The sequence below is a fragment of the Lagenorhynchus albirostris genome, chromosome 9, assembly GCF_949774975.1.
Source record: "Lagenorhynchus albirostris chromosome 9, mLagAlb1.1, whole genome shotgun sequence".
Classification (NCBI taxonomy): Eukaryota; Metazoa; Chordata; class Mammalia; order Artiodactyla; family Delphinidae; genus Lagenorhynchus; species Lagenorhynchus albirostris.
Window position 1 is genome coordinate 99823266 of NC_083103.1, and position 19055 is coordinate 99842320.

At 37.6% G+C, this 19055-nt stretch overlaps 1 protein-coding gene across 1 annotated transcript in view; it reads left to right on the forward strand.

Moving 5' to 3' along the window:
- Positions 1 to 18768, forward strand: part of CCDC15 (coiled-coil domain containing 15) — a 62026-nt gene extending 43258 nt beyond the window's left edge. The window contains exons 14-16 of the mRNA XM_060157999.1: positions 15724 to 15891; positions 16213 to 16361; positions 17583 to 18768. Coding sequence (XP_060013982.1) covers positions 15724 to 15891; positions 16213 to 16361; positions 17583 to 17704 — 439 coding nt within the window. The 3' untranslated portion in view covers positions 17705 to 18768. The remainder of the gene's footprint in view (positions 1 to 15723; positions 15892 to 16212; positions 16362 to 17582) is intronic.
- The last annotated feature ends 287 nt before the right edge of the window (positions 18769 to 19055 follow it).

A 19055-nucleotide genomic window follows, 5' to 3' on the forward strand; every position in this document is an offset into this window, starting at 1 on the left:
ATCTCCCAAATAACAATTTCAGAACCTAAGGACATTGGCTCTCGGACATTTGTTCCTATATCTAGGCCAGATTTGTCTTACTATAACCTAGTTATTTTGCCATAATTATGATCTGATCTACATCAAAAAAAAATCTCTTTTCTGTGGTGCCCATATATAAGCGTTTTTACAGACTCATCAGGCAAAAGACAGAATGGAAATTTCAGTTCATTTAACTGAAGCCAAGACATCCCTGCTGTGGGTATTTTATGTTACCTTAAATCGTCTTATGACATCCCTACCACATGGCATAGTCGGTGGGGAATTCTTCTTTAGCTACACTGCTGACCTTCTATGAAAGCTTTTCTACTTAAGGCTTTTGTTTTATTGCCATTTTCTCACCAGATAATCTTTTTCTTGTTGTATTTATACCCTTGACCCCAGAAAAAATATGAAAGTCTCTGTCTTACAGATGGTATCAGAACATTAAATCTGTTGTCATTGACAGTTTGCAAGTAATTAAAATTTATTTTTTGCTTTTTCCTTGTTGAAGAAACTAAATCATGTATGCCTTCTTTGCATGGGGGTTATATGTTTTAACTTAAAGACAAAAGCCATTTTAGCAACATTCTAAAGTAAACATATACCTGCTTTCTGAACCGGGATTGTTAATAACCACTTTACCTCACCCAGTTGTTATAAGAATCAAATGATATGTTTTCATTCATTCACTTAGCAGCTACTTATTGAGCATCTATTAATTGGTAGACATGATGCTAGATTTAAGAGTTGCAAAAAATGGAGACATGATCCCACCCTTCAAGGATCTTACTAGATAGATTTCACTGACTAATGGGGAGACAGATAAATGAATAGGTAATCATAATACCATATATTAAGTATTATAGCAAGTGATTAAGAACATGGGGATACATGTGTTGAAGTCCCAGTTCTGCTGCCTACCAACTATGTGACTTTGGGCAAGTTACCTTCTATAAGCCCCAGTTTCTTCTCTATAAAACAGGGATAATAATGATATATACCTTAGAAAGTTGCTGTGAGGATTAAATGAGGTAACATAGTAAATGAGCTTAGTATAGAATCTGGCATGTAGTATATGCTCAATAAATGTTAGTTGCCAAATATTTAAGGGAAAAAATAATACCAAGTTTTATATAAAATATTCCAGAGAATGGAAAACAGGGAATACTTCCCAGATAATTATAGAAGACAGTATAACCTTAATACCAACCTGTCATGGGTATTACAAGAAAGCAATGTTACAGACTAATTTCTTTCATCAACATAAATGTAAAAAATCAAGTAAAATATCGGTAAAATAAAGTCTTTCTTCTTATGTCATTAGAAGGAAAAAATTTCAAGAATGTCTGAGAGCACGGAGACTGTGTTTCGAAATCAAACACAGTGTGAAAAAGGCCCCCCCGTGGGGCAGAGCTGTTCAATCACACAAAAAAGAGAGAAGTCAGTCCGGCAGGAAGCCTGGCTGGGATATAAATTGCCCAGGGCCAGGGCATGCGCCAAGGCTGCTGCTGCTGGTGCTCGGTCCATTTTCTCCAGGACAGGGAAGGCTTCCTGGGCCGAGTTGTGAAGGGTTAGAAGAAGTAGTATGAGACAAAATTGGAATTGGACTGGGGAAAAGAGTAGATGGGGATTCTAGGCAAAAAGAATAGCATTGTAAAAGCAGTAACTCCTGAAAGAATAGGACACTTCTGAGTTGGATGTGATTGGAGCTAAAGGAATGGCAAGAAGTAAACCTTCAAAATGAGGAAAGATCGTAAAGAACTTTGTACGTCATGAGAAGGAATTTGGATTTTATCCTGAAAACAGGAGCCGTTTAGAGGCATTGTGAGGAATAGATAAAATGGCTAAGACTAGATGTTAGGGTATTACTGAAGTAATATACTTGTAAAGAAGATGAGAAGTGAAATTAATTTTTTAAAGGTTATTAAATATTAAGCCCTTACTGCATGTTAAATGCTTTACATAGATTATTGTATCATTTAATTGATATACAGTCCTGCAGGGTAGTGGTGGCCACCATTCATTGAGTGTTTACAATACGCCAGACATACTGTTGGGTGTTTTAGAGGCATTAGCTCATTTGCCTACTTCAATAACTGTATGAGGTAAATTTTATTATTCTTTTTATTTTACAGATGAGAAAATGAGCCCCAGAGAGGTTAAGTAATTTGCCTAAGATTAAGATCACACTTAGCAATGGCAGAACTGGGATTCAATCCCAGATTTATTTGACTCCATCACCTAAGCACTTTTTTTTTTTTTTTTTTTTGCTGTACGTGGGCCTCTCACTGTTGTGGCCTCTCCTGCTGCGGAGCACAGGCTCCGGATGCGCAGGCTCAGCGGCCATGGCTCACGGGCCCAGCCGCTCCGCGGCATGTGGGATCTTCCCGGACTGGGGCATGAACCCGTGTCCCCTGCATCAGCAGGCGGACTCTCAACCACTGCGCCACCAGGGAAGCCCCACCTAAGCACTTTGAAGGCTGTAACTTCAGTAAGTTATAAGCCAAGGCCAGGAAGGCAGTGAGGAGGTGGCAGTTTTAAGAGCGAAAGAGATAGAATTAATAAAATATTGTCAGAGGAGAATTCAAGGATAAGTCCCAGGTTTATGGCTTAGGCCACCAGGTAAATGGGGTACTATGAAACATTTTCCAGGAAGGAGGTGGAGGTGGAGAGGATAAGTTTAGTTTGGGGCATATTGGATTTGAAGTTCTTAAAGGAGATCCAAGTAGAGTGTCCAGTAGGAAATATTATTTTTAGTAATGATTTCAGAAATCACTAAGGAAGAATACTATCAGAATCAAGAAACAGAGAGACAGAGAAAAAAAGTTGAGCAGAAAAACATGATCAGCAGGCAAAGATTTAGACTGTGCTAGGTTAGACCTTAATCATGTTGTACCAAAGAGGAAGATTTCTTTCATCTCCTTGAGAAGTTATTTTTCTAACAGAGCACCTCTTTTTTTTTGAATATTATTTTATTGTATTTTTTTATACAGCAGGTTCTTATTAGTTATTTATTTTATACTTATTAGTGTATATATGTCAGTCCCAATCTCCCAATTCATCCCATCACCACCACCTAACAGAGCACCTCTTTTAACTCCTGAAATAAATCTATTTCTTGTTCTTGTAGGCAGAATTCCTTTTATTTGATAGTGTTAGTGTTGGCAAATTTCTGTGATTGCTCAAGAAGTATGAATCCATAGAGCCAAAAAGATAGCCCTCGATTTTAGTTCTAGGTCTCTATCTTGTTTTAACTTTGTAAAGGATTAGTGGTGTGGCTTTATATGGAACATAGCTAACAAGAGTTTTTGAGTTGTTGTAATTATAAGAATATATTTTTAGGGCTTCCCTGGTGGCGCAGTGGTTGAGAGTCCGCCTGCCGAGGTAGGGGGTGTGGGTTTGTGCCCCGGTCCGGGAGGATCCCGCGTGCCACGGAGCGGCTGGGTCCGCGAGCCGTGGCCGCTGGGCCTGCGCGTCCCGAGCCTGTGTTCCACGATGGGAAAGGCCGCGGCAGTGAGAGGCCCGCGTACAAAAAAAAAAAAAAAGAATATATTTTTAATGCAGTTTGCCTGTGATAATCACTTTCTTTTCAGGATTCTCTTCAAAATGTAAATATTGACATCTACTTGTTGCTTAGTTCTGCAAACACCCAGTGTAGCAAGTTTACAAATCAATTTGCAGTGTTTTGTATTCTTACTCTCTTTTACTGAAAGTCTGACACTGGTTTTAGAATACCTTTTAGCATAACCAGAGAACCAGTATAATTGTATTCACGTCAGTGCCCTGGGAAAAACCGATATGTTGACATGTTGATTTCCAACCTAGTTTAGTTTCTATTGTGTGTCAGCTAAAAGGTATATTTATGCAAGAAGCTTTAAAGACATCCGAGAAGAATAAACTTGTTTATAGAATAATTGTTTATATCAACTTTTTTAGTTGGTTTTTGCCATTTTTTATTTTTATGATCCCTTCTGAAACTACTGTATGGCAGTAGTTCTTAACCTGAGAATCTGACCAAAGCTGCGGATTCTTTTCCCAGATAAATACCTTTGAGACACTCAAGTGGAATGTCAAACTGGCAGGTAGTTAAGTAGGTTTGAATCTCAGAGGAATGGTCTATGCTGGAACTGTAGCTTAATGAGTTACAGGTGGTAGTGGGTGGTAACTGAAGCATATGGTATGCGTAAAGTCACCTGGGAAGAAGGCATAGTGTAAGATATGGAGAATGCCTAGATGTAGTGTATTTCTGCTTATGTACTATGACTTTTTGGAGAGCCCCAAACTGTTTTAATATCTAAGATATTTTGCTTCCTTGAATCAATTTTTGCTGCCTTGGGTACAATGTTGCCCCTGTTGAGAATGTAAATGCTAGATGGATTAACCTGTAGGCCACCACTGACCTTAGAGAGACTTGTTTTGGTGGAGTGATTGATGGGTCTTAATAAGCCATAATGGAGTGGGAGAGGAGATCAGGAAATAGAGAGAGAAAGCTAGACAACTCTTAAGATGTTTGACTGTGAGGAGAGGAGTAGCTGTGGGGGAGAAGGGGGAAAGGGCTGATTCCATCATTTCTAGTAATTGTCCTGTTACCAACATTTGAGAAACAATGCTGGTGTGTTTCCTTAGCTCTCAGTTTACTGGTATGGAGAATAAATGGTATAGAGAATTATACCAGTAACTAAGCTGTTCTGTTGTCATTCACTTGGCTCCATTTGTTTCACTATTGAAAACCTCACTTTAATTTCTTACCTACAGGAAAATCTTTTCACATTCGCCTTTTTCACAAGCTAAGGAGTTATTGAACTAATCAAATATGAATGTCCTAAAAACATTTACTTTTTTTACTGGATCTCTTTGGAATAAGATCTTTATATAAGAAGATCTTTAGCCAAGGGCACCTATGATCTTAGGCTTATCTTTAAACTTTTGTACTCCTTTAATCTCTTCCTTTTATTCTCTTATTTCATGCATTATATTTTAAGAGAGCACAGCAACGTGTATTTTAAAGTCAATTTTGGGGAATTCCCTGGTGGTCCAGTGGTTAGGACTCCAAGCTTCCACTGCAGGGGGCACGGGTTCGATCCCTGTTGGGGAAACCAAGATCTCTCATACTTTGCGGCTCACACAAAAAAAAAAAAAAAAAAAAGTCAATTGTACACAACCTTATATGCCTTTAAATCTTGATCCTTGCTAGTTATAAAAACATTCTCTCTCTGCCCAAGTGGCAATAGTGAGATTTCTTACCTCTACCCTATTACAACTTTATATTGCATTTGAGTTTGAATCATACCATAAAAGCTATATTTATGTTCTATACTCTTTGAGGAATACTCAACTTAGACTTAACAGTTGTAGCTCAAGAAAGAATAGCAAGTGTGGCAGAACAGTTATAAGAAAATCCTTGTTCAAAGTGGCCTTGTCACTCTGCTAGAGGTAGCCAGAGATTAGCTGTAATAATCTGGATGGACTTAGTTGCACATACAAGTTTCTTGTGCTTTTCCAGTGCCTGATCTTTCAGCCTTTATAGGACAGCTTCCTGGGTTTTAGTATATACCTGTGTTAATCTAAGTAAAAGGAAGCCCATAATTCCCCTGGAGCAAATAGCCTGCTACAAATGGATAGAAGCCCAGAATTTTCAGCAGTTCATGCTTTATTGAAGAGGTGTGAGTATGAATTGACCTCACACTACTGTTCAGAAAACAATAGCTCATTTGTTTCAAAGTTCTAGTCTTGAATTAATTATATTTCTTAACAAAAGCTCTTAAATTAGGTTTTCTGACAATTTTCTCACTGAGCAACTCATTTCCTCTCTGCAAGTAGGTGTTTTTTTTAAATAAACATAATTGATATTCAATAAACTACACATATAAAAGTGTAAACTTTGATGTTTTCTCTTTCTCACACACACACAACAACCATCATAGTCAAGATAGTGAACATATATATCATCCTCAAAAGTTTCCTCATGCCCTAGGTAGCACCTCTTTCCTGCCCTCCCCACCTCTTTTTCCCCAGGCAACCACTGGTTTGCTTTGTGTCACTATAGATTAGTTTGCTTTTTCTGGAGTTATACAACATGTACTCTTGGGCCCAGCTCCTTTTATTCAGAGTAATTATTTTGTCCTTGTTGTTATGATACCAAGAGTTTATTCCTTTTTGTTACTGGATAGTATTCCATTGTATGGATATACTGCAATTTGTTTATCCATTCATAGTTTGATGGACATTTGAGTTGTTTCCAGTTTTTGGCTGTTACAAATAAAGCTGCAGTGAACATTCGTGTGCAAGTCTTTGGAAAATGTTACCTTTTCTCTTGGGTGAATACCTGAGAGTGGACTGGATCATCATGGTAGGTATATATTTCATTTTTTAAAGAAACTGTCAAAAGGCTTTCCAAAGTAGTTGTACCACTTTATATTACTACCAGGAAGAGTAATATAACTTGTAAGAGTTCAAGTTCCCTTACATCATCACCAACACTTGGTATGGTCAGTCTTTTTCATTTTAGCCATTTGAATAGGTATGTAGTGGCATCTCATTGTGGTTTTAGTTTACATTCCTTGAATGACTAAATATATTGTAATTTTGGCATCATATTTAAGATATCATTGCCTAACCCAAGGTCACAAAAATTTTCTTTTTTGTTTTCTTCTAGAAAGATTATCATTGTAGGTTTTACATTTAGGTCTGCAATCCAGTTTGAGTTAATTTTCACATATAGTTTGAAGTTTATTTTTTTGTATGTGGATATCCATTTGCTGAAAAGTTATTCTTTCTCCATTGCATTGCTTTTGTGCATTTGTTAAAAGTCAGTTGTCCAGCAAACAATAAAAGAGAAGATTGATGTTGGACTTCATCAAAATTGAAAACCATCAAGAAAGTGAAAAAACAACTACAGAATGGGAGAAATTATTTGCAAATTATATATCTGATGAGAGACTTGTAGTCAGAATATATAAAAGAACTCTTACAACTCAATAATAAAAAGATAACCCAATTCAAAGGTAGACAAAAGATTTAACTAGACATTTTAGGAAAATATATAAATGGCTAATAAGCACTTGAAAAGATATGCAACATCATTAGTTATTGGGAAGTGCAAATCAAAACCACAATGAAATACCACTTCACACACATAAGAATTGCTTTAATAAAAAAGACAAATTATAACAAGTGCTGATGAGGATGTCTAAAAATTAGAAGTCCCATACACTGTTGGTGGGGAATGTAAAATGGTACAATCACTTTGGAAAACAGTTTAGCAATTTCTCAAAAGGTTAAACATAGAGTTACCATATGACTCAGAAATTCCATTCTTGGGTGTATACCCAAGAGAACTAAAAGTGTACGTCCACACACAAACTTACACAAATGTTCATAGCAGCATTATTCAAAATAGCCAGGAAGTGGAAGCATCCCAAATGTCCATAAACTGATGAATAGATAAATAAAATATATAGATATAGATAATATTTACCAGTAGAATATCAGCAACCAAAAGGAATGAAGTTCCAGTACATGCTACAACATGGACTTATGCCAAGTGAAAGCAGCCAGTCATGAAGGGCTGCATATTGTATGATCCCATGTATATGAAATCAAGAACAGGCAAATCTATAGAGACAGAAAAATTAGTATTTGCCTAGGGCTAGGTGGGAGTGGGTGGAAGGTGACTGTTAATGAGTACAAGGTTTCTTTTGGGGATGATGAAAATGTTCTCAAATTACATTATGGTCATGTGAACTTTATGGTATGCAAATAATATCTCAGTAAAGATGTTTAAAAAAATGAGCTGTCCTTATATGTGTGGGTTTACTTCTGGACTTTCTCTTCTGTTTTACTGATCTATTTGTCTATCTTTATGTTAATACCATGCTGTTCTGATTGGTATAGTTTTATAATAATGCTTGAAATCAGGTAGTGTTAGCCCTCCAGTTTATTTTTCCCCAGAGTCACCACGGCTATTTTAGGCCATTTGCATTTCCATATGAATTTTAAAATGTGTGTCAATTTCTACCAAAGAACCTTCCTGGATTTTGAGTGGGATTGTGTTGAATCTATAGATAATTTGGGGGGAATTGACATGTTAATGATATTGAGTCTTCCAACCCAGGAACATTTATTTAGCTGTCCTTTAATTTTTCTCAGTTATAGTTTTCAGTGTATAGGTCTTTCACATTTTTTGTCAGGTCTATCCTGAAGTATTTCATATTTTTGAAGCTATTGTAAATGGTATTTTATTTATTTATTTATTTTTAATTTTTGTGGTACGCGGGCCTCGCACTGTTGTGGACTCTCCCGTTGCGGAGCACAGGCTCCGGACGCGCAGGCTCAGCAGCCATGGCTCACGGGCCCAGCCGCTCCGCGGCATGTGGGATCTTCCCGGACCGGGGCACGAACCCGTGTCCCCTGCATCGGCAGGCAGACTCTCAACCGCTGCGCCACCAGGGAAGCCCTGTAAATGGTATTTTAAAAAATTGTCAATTGCTGATTCTGTTGTTGTCATTGCTAGTGTATGGAAATATACAGTTGGTTTTTGGATATGGATCTTTGTACTCACTTATTAATTCATTGGATGTTTTTACATGGTAATCATGTCATCTTTAAACAAAAACGGTTTTGCTTCTTCCTTTAAATCTGGATGTCTTTTATTTCTCTGTCTTGCCTGATTTCACTGGCTAGAACCTCCAGAATGTTGAATAGAAGTGATGAGAGTGGACAATCCTGATTTTAGAGAGAAAGCATTTAGTCTTTCACCGTCAAGTATGATGTTAGCTATAGTTTTTTCTTAGGTTCCCTTCTCTTCCTAGTTGGTTGAGAATCTTTATCTGGAATGGACGTTGGATTTTGTCAATTTTTTTTTCCTCTCTAGCGAGATGATCATAGGTTTTCTTTTCTAGTTTGCTAATATGGTGAATAACATTGTTTGATTTTCGAATGTTAAATCAGTCCTGCATTCCTGGGGTTACACCCCACTTGGTAATAATGTATTATCCTTTTAATGTATTGTTTGAGGGACTTCCCTCATGGTGCAGTGGTTAAGAATCTGCCTGCCAAGGCAGGGGACATGGGTTCCATCCCTGGTCTGGGAAGATCCCACATGCCACGGAACAACTAAGCCCGTGCGGCACAACTACTGAGCCTGTGCTCTAGAACCCGCGAACCACAACTACTGAGCCCACGCACCACAACTACTGAAACCCGCCTAGAGCCTGTGCTCCTAGAGCCCGTGCTCCGCAACAAGAGAAGCCACCACAATGAGAAGCCCGAGCACTGCAACGAAGAGTAGCCTCTGCTTGTGGCGACTAGAGAAAGCCCGTGCGCAGCAACAAAGACCCAATGCAGCCAAAAATAAATAAATAAATAAAATTATAATGTATTGTTTGGTAAGATTTGCTAAAAATTTTGTTTAGAATTTACATATATGTTCTAGGAGATATTGACTTTTACTTTTCTTGTAATATCTTTGACAGGTTTTGTTTTCAGAGAAATGCTAGCCTCGTAGAATGAGCTGGGAAGTATTTGGGAGGAAAAGTTTATGTAGAATTGGCATTATTTCTTCCCTAACTGTTTGGTAGAATTTGCCAGTGACTCTCCCTGTTTCTGGACTTTTCACTGTAGAAATGTTCTTAACAACAGTTTCAACATTGATGATAGAAATAGGGCTATTCAGGTTATTTATTTTTTTCTTGATGAGGCTTTAGTAGTTTGTGTGTTTCAACAAATTTGTCATTTCATCTAGGTTGTCTAATTTATTGGCATAAAATTATTCTTAGTATTCTCCTATTATCCTTTTAATATCTGTAGAATCTGTAGTAGTTTCATTTCTCTTATTTTTTCTCTTAAAAATTGTATCTTCTCTCTCTTTTTTTTCATGATTAGATAAGCTCAAGATTATCAGTTTTATTGATCTTCTCAAAGTCCTAGTGTTTGGTTTCATTAATTTTTTTATTCTGTTTTCTAATCCATTGATTTCTGCTTCAATCTTTATTATTTCTTTTCTTCTGCTTACTTTAGGTTTAATTTCCTCCTCTTTTAAGTTTCTTAAGGTAGAAGATTAGGACATTTACTTGATACCTTCCTTCTTTTCTCATATAAGCATTTAGTGCTATAAATATCATACTAAATACTCTTTAGCCACATTCAATACATTCATTTTCATTTGGTTCAAAATACCTTCTAATTTCCCCTTTTTTCTTCTTTGGTCATAGGTTATTTAGCAGTGTGTTATTTAATTTCCAAGTATTTGGAGATCTTTCAAGGATCTTTCTGTTATTGATTTCTAATTTAATTCTATTGTACTATGTATGTCTTGAGATCTTTTGAATTTACTGACACTTGTTTTATGGCCCAGAATATGATTTATCTTTGTAAATGTTCTAAGTTCAATAAGCTTATAATAGAAGAATGTGTATTCTCTTGTTCTATAAATGTGTATTCTGCTATTCTATAAACGTTGTGGAGTGTTCTATAAATGTCCATTAGGTCAAGTTGGTTGATGATGTTGATCAAGTCCATATCTTTCCCATTTTTATGCCTAGTTATTCTATCAATAATAGAGAGAGGGTATTAAAAATCTCTGCCTGTAACTATGGATTTATTGTATCTCCTTGAAGTTCCATCAGTCTTTGTTTCATGTATTTTGAAGTTCTTTTATTAGATACATAACTGTTTGGGATTGTTATGTCTTCTCAATTAATTGACTCCATAATTATGAAGTGATCTTTATCTTTGATATTTTGTTTGCTCTGAAATCTACATTGTCTGATACTAATATACCTACTCCAACCTTCTTTTAACTAGTGCTAGCATATCTTTTGTATTTCTTGTATTTTTAATCTATTTGTTTCTTTGTATTTAAAGTGTGTTTCTTGTCAGCAGCATGTAGTTGGGTTGTGACTTTTTGTCAAATCTGACAATCTCTTCCTTTTAGTTGGGGTGTTTAGATCATTTACTTTTAATGTGATTTTTGGTAGGGTTTGATATAAGTATATTATCTTGCTGTTTGCCCCATCTGTTCTTTGTCCTCTTTTTCTCTTTTTATGCCTTCTTTTGAATTACTTTTATATTTTTGTATCTATTACATCTCCTTTGATGGCATGTTAGCTATGACATTTTTGTTATTTTATTGGTTGTTCTAGGATTTATATCATACATCTCTAACTTTTCACAGTCTACCTTCAAATGATATTATACTACTTCACATATAGTATAAAAATCTTAATATAAGAATCTTAAAGTAATATTCTTCCATTTCTCTCATCCCAACCTTTATGCTATTGTCATACATCTTACTTTTTTTTTTTTTTTGTGGTATGCGGGCCTCTCACTGTTGTAGCCTCTCCTGTTGTGGAGTACAGGCTCCGGACGCGCAGGCTCAGCGGCCACGGCTCACGGACCTAGCCACTCTGCGGCATGTGGGATCTTCCCGAACCGGGGCACTAACCCGTGTCACCTGCATTGGCAGGCGGACTCTCAACCACTGCGCCACCAGGGAAGCCCCATCTTACTTTTATATATAAAATACATTGTTATTTTTGTTAAAGCAGTCTATTATTATTTAAAGAGATTTAACTAATAAGAAAAATCTTATATATATTACCTAAAGTATCACTTTGCTCAGGTCTGAAAGACAACCTTTAACATTTCTTTTAGTTGTGGATACACAGGCATATCTCATTTTATTGCACTATGTTTTATTACACATTGCAGATATTGCATTTTTTACAAATTGAAGGTATGTGGCAACCCTGTGTTGAGCAGGTCTACTGGTGCCATTTTTCCAATAGCATTAGTTTTTAATTAAGGCATGTACATTGTGTTATTGCACACTTAAAAGACTACAGTGTAGTGTAAACAGAACTTTTATATGCACTGGGAAACCAAAAAATTCATGTGACTTGCTTTATTGCAATATTCCCTTTACTACAGTGGTCTGGAACCAAACCTGCAGTATCTCTGGGTTATGCCTGTACTAGGGATGAATTCTTTCAGTTTTTGTATGTCTAAAAACAATTTTGTTTCATTTTTTCCCCCTCCATTTGTTCATTTATATATTTATGTGACATGCCTTTTTTTTTTTGGTGGTATAAAACACATAATGTAAAATTTACCATTGTAACCATTTTCAAGTGTACAGTTCAGTAGTGTTAATAAATAAACATATTCACATTGCTGTGAATGTGGTATGAGGTGATCCCTCATTGAGATTTTGGTTTGCATTTTCCTAAAGATTAGTGATATTGAGCATCTTTTCATGTTTGTTGGTCATTTATAGATCATCTTTGGAGAAATGTCTATTCAAGTCCTTTACCCATTTTTAATTGGATTAACTGCTTTTTTGTGTTCCTCTTAATTTTTTGGATTTTTTTCCCCTGTGGTTTATTTTGGGTAATATATATCATTATGCTTTCAGATTTTGTTCTGCAGCATTTAATCTCCTGGTAATCCCATCCAGTGTATTTTTAATAAATAATTTATTTTTGTAGAGCAGTTTAGATTCACAGCAAATTTGAGAGGAAGATAGAGCAATTTCCCATATGTACTCCCTGTCCCGTGACATTCAGAGCCTCCCCCATTATCAACATCCTCCCTCCGCCCCCGCCCCACCGGTGTGGTACATTTGTTAACAAGTGATAAGCCTACACTGACACATCATTATCGCCCAAAGTTTATAGTTTACATTAGGGATCACTCTTGGTGGTGTACATTTATGGGTTTGGGCAAATGTGTAATGACATGTATGCATCATTATAGTATCACACAGAATAGTTTTACTACTCTAAAAGTCCTTTATGCTCTGCCTTTTCACCCTTCTTTCCTTCCCTCCCTCCAACCCCAGCTTCTGGCAACCACTGATCTTTTACTTTCTCCATTGTTTTACTATTTCCAGAATGTCATATGGTTGGAATCATACAGTATGTAGCTTTTTGAGATTGGCTTCTTTCACTTTAGTAATATGCATTTATGTGCAATGTCTCTTCATGGCTTGATAGCTCATTTCTTTTCAGTACTGAATAATATTTCATTGTCTGGATGTACAACAGTTTATATATCCATTCACTTACTGAAGGACATCTTGGTTTCTTCCAAGATTTGGCAATTATAAGTAAAGCTACTTTAGGGCTTCCCTGGTGGCGCAGTGGTTAAGAATCTTCCTGCTAATGCAAGGGACACAGGTTCGAGCCCTGGCCAGGGAATATCCCACATGCCGTGGAGCCACTAAGCCTGTGCGCCACAACTACTGAGCCTGAGCTCTAGAGCCCTCAAGCCACAACTACTGAGCCCATGTGCCACAACTACTGAAGCCTGCGCACCTAGAGCCCATGCTCTGCAACAGGAGAAGCCACGGCAGTGAGAAGCCCGCACACCGCCAACGAAGAGTAACCCCTGCTCGCCGCAACTAGAGAAAGCCTGCACACAGCAACAAAGACCCAACACAGGGCTTCCCTGGTGGCGCAGTGGTTGAGGGTCCACCTGCCGATGCAGGGGATACGGGTTCGTGCCCCGGTCCGGGAAGATCCCACATGCCGCGGAGCGGCTGGGCCCGTGAGCCATGGCCGCTGAGCCTGCGCATCCGGAGCCTGTGCTCCGCAATGGGAGAGGCCACAACAGTGCGAGGCCCGTGTACAGCAAAAAAAAAAAAAAGACCCAACACAGCCATAAATAAATAAATAAATAAATAACCATGTGCAGGTTTTGTGTGGGTGTAAGTTTTCAACTCCTTTGAGTAAATACCAAGGAGTATGATTGCTGCATTATATGGTATTGGATTTTGTCAAATGCTTTTTCTGTATCTATTTATAGGATCTTGTGATTTTTCTTATTTAGCTTATTGACATGATCTATTACATTAATTGATCTTTTTCATGTTGAACCACGCTTGCTTTCTTGGCATAAATTCCACTTGGCTGTGGAATGTAATATATGTACATCATTGGATTTGACTTGCTAATATTTTTGAGGATTTCTGCCTCTTGTTCATGAGAGATATTTGTTGTAGTTTTCTTGTAATATCTTTGTCAGGTTTTGGTATTAGAGTAATGCTGACCTCATAGAATGAGTTAAGAAATATTCTTTCAGTTTCTGCCCACTGAAAGAGATTGAAGAGATTTGGTATAATTTCTTCCTTAATTGTTTGGTGAACCCATCTGGGCCTAGTGCTTTCTGTTTTGGAAGGTTACCTATTATTAATTTCATTTCCTTAATATATAAGCTTATTCTCCAATGTATTTTTCATCTCAGAAATTGTAGTTTTCATCTCAAAAAGTTGATTTCAGCCTTTTTTAGTCTAAACTTTTTGAACATATAGGATATAGTTGTACTATCTGTTTTAATGTCCTTCTGTGCTAATTCTAATAACTGTCCATTCTAGGTTGATTTTGATTCATTGATTATTCTCTTCATTATGAGTTGTATTTTCCTGCCTCTTTGCATCTTATCTTTTTTTTTTTTGCGGTACGCGGGCCTCTCACTGTTGTGGTCTCTCCCATTGCGGAGCCCAGGCTCCGGACGCGCAGGCTTAGCAGCCATGGCTCATGGGCCCAGCCGCTCCGCGGCATGTGGGATCTTCCCGGACCGGGGCACGAACCCGTGTCCCCTGCATCGGCAGGCGGACTCTCAACCACTGCGCCACCAGGGAAGCCCTGCATCTTATCTTTGATTAGATGTCCAACATTGTGAATTTACCTTGTTGGTTACTGGATATCTTTGTATTCTCATAAATTTTCCTGAGCTTTGTTTTGGGATGCAGTTAAGTTACTTTGGGGCTTTGCTTTTACAATGTTGGGTGTGTCTGGAGCAGTGCTCAGTCTAGGACTAATCATTATTTCCCACTACTGAGGTAAAATCTTTCTGAGAACTTTACCCAATGTCCTGTGCATTATGAGTTTTTCAAGTCTTGACTGGTGGGAACAGGCTCTCTATTCTGTGCTCTGTGTGAGCACAGGACACTGTTCCCTGTTATTTCCAGATGGTCCTGTCCCTGGCCCCAAATCATTTCCTCGCATACATGCACAGTGCTCTGCTGTGTATTAGAAGGAGACCCTCTGCAGATCTCTAGGGTTCTCTCTCTGAGCAGCTCTCTCTCCCTGGTTTTCTGTCTTAGGAACTCTAGTTGCTTTTGTGTCCCTGGACTCAGGGAGTCTACCAGGCTCCACCTCAACTCCCTGTGCTGCTGCCTCGAAACTTTCAAGGCAGTAAGCTGGGGCACCTGTAGGGCTCACTTCATTTGTTTTCCATCTGTCAAGGATCACTGTCTTTTGTTGTCTAATATCTAGTGTCTTAAAAACCATTGTTTTTTTGTATTTGGTCTGGTTGATTTCTAGGTTGATTTGTTTATTTATCTATTTGGTTGTTTAAGGTGGGAGGACAAGCCCAGTCCCTATTACTCTATTTTAGCCAAAAGCAGAAGTCCTGTCTACTTGTAGTTTTAACCTGAGAAAGTTCTTGTATTAGAATTCTTAAAGGAAAACTCTTTTAGTAGTAACCATTGGTCATTTCCATCCAGGAGGCTATGTGTATACATGAACTATGGGATAAACTCAAATCAACCAGCAGGAGTTTTTGAGGCTTTTCTAGGGGTGTTAAACTGCTTTCCTGACTCCCCTGTTTCTGGGAATTTCTTGAGTTATTTGGATCTAGAAGCTAATTCTAAATAATGATTTTATGAAATTCCTAACCACGTTATGATTTTATCCTCAGAATTAAGAAAAAGAAAGAGCAGCAACGTTATGCTGAAGAGCAGAGGATATTAAGAATGAACTTTCATGAAGAGCCATATTCAGGGGAGAAGATGAGTGAGATACTAGCCCAGCTACAACTTGAGGAAGGAGCCAGAGAAAAACAACAGAAAGAAAAGGAGCACCAAAGGTACTTTGAAAAGTTCTGTGTGAAATTTTGGCTCTAGAGGAAACTTGTTAGGAAGTCAGTGTTCTCATTTTCCTTACAGAAGAGTTGACTGTGTCTTCTCATACTTTGGGGAGTACAGAACTTCATCACATTTCTTGATTGCCTAATACCTCTCTGGAATCGCACTACGTGTTTCCTAGTGCTGCTTCCCAGGACCAAGAGGAAGAGTTGAGGCACAGAGATATGAAATAGTTTAACAGTTAAAGCTGGTAGTAAAATAAGGACTCATACTCATTCTCTTCCTAGTGGTTCACTTTGCCTGGTCATACTGTATTTTTATAGATATGTAGAAGCTTTAAGAGCCCAGATCCAGGAGAAAATGCAGCTGTATAATATTACTTTACCTGCACTATGCTGCTGTGGTCCTGATTTTTGGGATGCTCATCCTGATACCTGTGCCAACAATTGTATTTTCTATAAAAACCACAAAGGTAAGTCTCTTAAAGGAATGGTTGGGGCCTGGTGGCAGTTAAGAAAACAACAACAGTAAAAGTAGTGATTGTAGTAATTTAGCATTTATTGACTAAGGGCTTACTATATATCAGAGACTATTCTACCCCCTTTGCAAAACAACTGTGAGGCAATAAAAATAATTATAGTGAGTTATATTTCTCTTTGAGATCTGTTATCTTCTTGTCTCCATTTATGCTGGGGAAATATTTCTAGCTCACTCCACAGTAGTGAGACTAGGGTTTCAGGTCCTCCTGTAAATGAAGAATATTAGAGCTTGCCTCTTACGGCCATCTAAGTTAGGCCTTATCTAACATAGACTTATTATTTATCTTCACATATATGTATATTATTTATAATGTGTAGATATCCACATTAGACTTTCAGTTCTGCTAAGGATCACTGAGGGAAATGAGGACCAATATAAACTCTACCTTTATCAGGGATCCCAGCTAGAGAAGATGAGTCATTCCTGCTGTGACTAGTATTTCTGTTTCCTGTCCATTCTTAAATATATTGATTTACATACTGTAGAGATTATATAGGCTTCATACACACGCTGAAAGTACTGCAAGTATTTGTATTCCTGTTGCCCTGTGATAAGAGTTCCTTATCAGTCCTGTGAGTTATATTTTAAAAACACAAATCTGATCATGCCATTCCCCTATCATCAAACCCGTAGGACTTACCATTACAGTACAAAATACATGTCATATTTGGCATATTTTCTCTCTGGCTCCGGGCAACACTCCAGCCTTATCGAACTTGCTACTGCCAGGACATGCCACATTTTTTTATACCTTTGCACCCCACACACTCATTTCTTTGCCTAGAATGCCTTCTTTCCTTTATTTTTATTAATCTTTCAAGACCATCTTAAATGTTACCACTTCTGGAAATCTTTTCCATCCTCTCCTAGTTTTTCTTTCATTCCAAACTTCATTCTGTGATGACATTTTGTATATGCCTCTGGTCTGGAAATATTACACTGCAATTTAATTTTTGTGTCCATCCTCTCCCTTATCTTTTCTGTAATCACAGAGTACTTGGCATGTGGTAAGTACTCAATAAATATTCATTCAGTGAATGGGTTAAAGTTAATTCCTATGAGACTGGGCAGAGAAACAGTACTAATAGAAAAAGGTTGGGAGAATTGTTTAGAATCTGACTTCATTCACCACTGTTCAAATCTTTATTTGCAGCATATACCCGGGCACTATATTCAGTCATCAATTCCTGTGATATCCCTGAAGGGAACTCAACTCTTCGAGTCGCCATTCATAATTTTGCTTCTGCACACAGACGGACTTTGAAAAATCTGTAATAAGAATCTGAAATCAACTTAGTATTTCAACCTTCATTTAAAGTCAACCCTGAGAGATTATTACAAAAAGCTGTTAAAGTTTATAAGATGTGTAATCTGAAAAGAAAGACTGTTCCACATAATAACAGCTATCACTATAATTAGATCATGACCATTGTTTCACTCTGTGCTTGGCACCAAGGTTGAAAGTTGGCTTCCAAACTTGTCTCTTTGCTGTAAACCACATGGACCACGTTGCTTTAAAAATGATCAGTCAGACTGGTAAGGTTTCTCTCACTTTGCTCTGCTCTGATCAGAAGAGATTATTAGAAATCTTTGAGATTATCTCATTTATTGTCTTTCTATATCTGTACTTTGAGTCTTGACAAAATTGAAAATGTCTGGATGAAGCAAAAGAGGGGATGATGAAATGAGTTTCTGAGCCTCAGTGGCCATCTGTTTTGCTGTTAACTTTTCTAGTTGTATATAACAATTAGAGATGAGAACAATCTGAATTTGATGTATGTTTTCTTTTCTCAAAAATTTTTCTCTCCTGTTTTTTAATTTATTCCCTCTTTCCCCATTTGGTGACAATGGACATAGGACTTCTTAATTTTTTTTTTTTTTTTTTTTTTTTTTTGCGGTACGCAGGCCTCTCACTGTTGTGGCCTCTCCCCATGCGGAGCACAGGCTCCGGACGCGCAGGCTCAGCGGCCACGGCTCACGGGCCCAGCCGCTCCGTGGCATGTGGGATCTTCCCGGACTGGGGCACGAACCCGCGTCCCCTGCGTCGGCAGGCGGACTCTCAACCACTGCGCCACCAGGGAAGCCCAGGACTTCTTAATTTTATAATTTTTATTGCAAAAAAGAGAAAGGCAAGTAAACTCTGTCTTTTGGGCATCTTTTATGTGAAATAATTGTGAGTGACATTTCAAAAAGTGAATCTGAAGTCAAAGTGAATAAAGTTCTACCTTACTTCCCTATCTTTAAAAAAATCTGGTGAATGCCATACCTACAGAGCAGATGAAATAAAAATTGCTATAGTTAGTATGAATTTGTTATTTCTTCACAGTGTTTCTTGACACAAAATATGAAAAGGTTTAATATTGTGAATTAAAGATAGGTACTGACATTTTCTTTTTCCTATGTCTTCTAATGGTCAGTGTTAAAAAAGCACTTAGGTTATGTCTCAAAAAACACCTAAATATCTAGCCAGGTCATTGCAAATAAGAGTCAGAATTACCCATGTGACAAGATTGACTGGTTATTTAACCAGATTAATTATTCAGTTCAGTCAAAATCCTTATGTAACTATATCCTTGATTTAGCCTTTCTGAGTTGTATTTTTTAACAACTTCATTGAGATATAATT